Raw genomic sequence first — 3,068 nt, forward strand, 5'->3', positions numbered from 1 at the left:
TAATTTTAATATTTTATTTTATGAAATTACAATTCACTATAATTTGACAAGCACTGAAATATTCTAGACAGATGCTTCAGAAGCTTCCTTCTCAGTCTGCCAGCATACCTCAGCTCAGATTTGGGTCCTGGTATTCCATCTGAAGTTTCTCATTAAGTACAACTAGTGGTTGCACCATTTTTTTTTTGTGGTAACAACTTAACAATGGGAAACTTGGGGCAGGGGAGGGGAAAAAGCAAACCCCTTGCTTTCATTTGTCATCAAAGCACGATTCAAATCCAGGTTTACAGAGGTGAAAGGCTAATGGAGTAACCGAACACATTTGATGCCCAGAACAGCCTCTTTGCAACAGTATAGTTACACTCCCAAACTACTTCCACAGTTAAATGCAGAAATGCAGAGCAGGTCCAGTGTATTAACTAGTCTTTTCTACGTTGTTCAAGAACCATAAAATCCCAAGAAGGAGCAGGACTCCAAATTCAATTGTTATTTTACAAGTTTTTCAGAAAAGCAAAGCTGACTGGCTCAGAAACCAACTTAGGATAGGAAAAGGACACTGGAGTTTATTAGTTTGGGACTTGCATTTGTTTTCAAAGAGACAGGAGAAGCTGCAAAAACACGTTCTTCTCCTTGCTCCATTAATCTTTTCAATATGCACTGACCACTTTCAGAAAACCATTGTCAAAAACACTTCACGTTGCAGCCTTCACGTTGTTTACTGTATTATATTCATTCATCAGTTGTTCATAAGGCACAGAAAGTTCTAGCTCATTATTGGTAAAGGTAGATTCATCAGAGGACGGGAATTTTACCAGTTTTTTTGCAGTTTCAGATTCCTCTGCAAGATTATCATCCATGGAGGATTTTGAGGTTTCCTCATCGTCAGAGATATCTTCCTCTTCATCATCATCTTCATTTACAAATGTTATATTGGCATTTTCAAATATTAAGGGTCGATAGTCTCTGGAATCCCACACTTCACCTTCTTCTTCACTAATTCTGTCCAGTTGGTTTACAAACATGGTTCCTTCTAGAGGGCTGTCTCCAATACGTTTATCATGCAGAGGTCTCAGAACATGACCATTTTGAATGTCCAGGGAAGCCTCATCATACTCAAATGACTCCGTCTTTGTGTAAATCACCTGGGCATCTACATTAGCATTCTGCATATTTTGTTTGGCATTTTCTACTTTAATCATTTTGTCATTGCTTGTTTTCAGGGCCTTCTTCCCAATTTGTTTAATAAGATCATTGTAGGTCTCTTCCTTCTTTGAAAGGAAGCTGAAAATGTTGACATCTTTTGAGGTACCCATTTGAAGGGGTTTTTTAGACCGAGGATGATTGTCAAATGACTCTTTCCTTTTTTTCCTCCGTTTCTTGATTGCTTTATGGACTTCCACAAACATACTGACCTTCCAGTTAACAAATAGTGAAAGCCAAGCTAGTCCCAGATAGATCCATAACTCCACAAAGTATCTGTAAAGGGCATGATAGTTTGCATCTGGATTTACACCTACAAGGAATTGAAAACAAGAACATTACTGAAAGAGGACTCGCAGCTGATAAAACTTTGAAGTTGTGACCCTGAGAGCTACTCCCTTCTACACTAACAGAGCCTTGTTGTTTGGACACTGTTCTGAGAGGTGGTAAATGGGGATCTGAAACCCTTCTGAAAGAAAAAGTTGGTCCCAGGTTTTCCACTTCCTGGCTGCATGTATTCTGGCCACTGGACTAAAACAAAATGGCAGCTTATTTATCCTCCTTTTATAAGCTAAGAAAATGAACTTTTTCCCTGTTTGAAAATTATAAGTCTTCCCTCTGCCACTGAGGTATGGATATAAGTACCTTCCTTGAGAAAAGGATTCAGAATTCCACTTACAAGGACCACCTCCAAAGCCCTTAACACAGCAGTTATTCAGGAGGGAAACACCAATATACTTAACATTTCCTGTTGACTAGTTCTAAACAGCTGCAGATAGCATTGCTAAGTACTTATGCAACCTGCTTAGTAAACTGGATCCCATTCAAAGATGCTTAACTATCACAGTGGCTAGGATAGGTCCTTGCCTGAAATAGGGACCTGGGGCACCTGAAAGAGTTACAAACTCCAGACTTAGCCCAATAAAGGCATTAGGTGTCTAAAAGAAGATTGAAGAGCCAAGATTCAGCCCACTGGATGAGTACTTAGCTTTAATTGATCTTTTATTCAGCAAAATGTTTTGGGAAAGCACCTTTTCTAATTAAAGTTTGGAAATAGAAGTGCTACGCTATGTGTACGTAGTGAAATAATACATAAAATACAGTTACTGACCAGCAACAAAATCTCCAAATCCTATGGTGGTGATGGTGATGAATGAGAAATAGAGGCCTTCGATGTAATCCCATCCTTCAGTCACCATAAAGACAAAGGGAGGAATAACCAGATGGACCAAGACACCCCAAACAATGAAAATAGCTGTGCATGTAATTTGTGCTTTCCTCTGTAAAAAATATAAAAAAGAAAGAAAAAAAATAAAAAGTCAGGGAAAGATCTCCAAATTTTCTTTTCCTATCCATGGCATCAAGCATCATCTGACAAAAACTAGGAGTTTTTCACTTTATGCAGGACTCACTATTATTACAGCTACTTGCTCAAATAGCATTATTTCCTTATAGTTTTCCTTCACATTCTTGAAAAGCTTAAGGAGTTCCTGATATTTTATAAAAGGCATGGGATACAGACATAGCATTCTAGTCTAAAAGGCAGTCAGTACCTCCAATTTTCCCTTTATTCATTTGACTATAGAGGATTAGAAGTGTTAAAGATGCTTCTCTCCTATTTATGTCTCCTACCCTTTGCCACTCATGCGACCTCTGCACAAAGCTGCACTCATCATCCTTTCTGTACTTGCACTAGAAAAGGATGCATTTCACCACCATTTTCTCTGCTTTCTCCTCAGGTGCTGAACCAAGAATGTAATGTTCTTGCTTTGTTTCTGAAACCAGGACCTAAGCCAGTCTCACAGCTGTCCAGGCACTACGGCCTGCATTGCCTCCCGTGCTGAGTTAGAACTTACTCATTTGGGGGG

The 3,068-nt window shown here is 39.0% G+C and overlaps 1 protein-coding gene across 1 annotated transcript in view; it reads right to left on the minus strand.

Moving 5' to 3' along the window:
- Positions 1-692: 692 nt before the first annotated feature.
- KCNK5 (potassium channel, subfamily K, member 5) overlaps positions 693-3,068 on the minus strand; it is a gene marked incomplete at its 5' end in the record, with an annotated part of 4,662 nt that continues 2,286 nt past the window's right edge. Inside the window, 2 exons of the mRNA XM_010013710.1 lie at positions 693-1,513; positions 2,312-2,480. Coding sequence (XP_010012012.1) covers positions 693-1,513; positions 2,312-2,480 — 990 coding nt within the window. The remainder of the gene's footprint in view (positions 1,514-2,311; positions 2,481-3,068) is intronic.

The sequence above is a fragment of the Nestor notabilis genome, unplaced genomic scaffold (genome assembly GCF_000696875.1).
Source record: "Nestor notabilis isolate BGI_N333 unplaced genomic scaffold, ASM69687v1 scaffold6314, whole genome shotgun sequence".
Lineage (NCBI taxonomy): Eukaryota > Metazoa > Chordata > Aves > Psittaciformes > Psittacidae > Nestor > Nestor notabilis.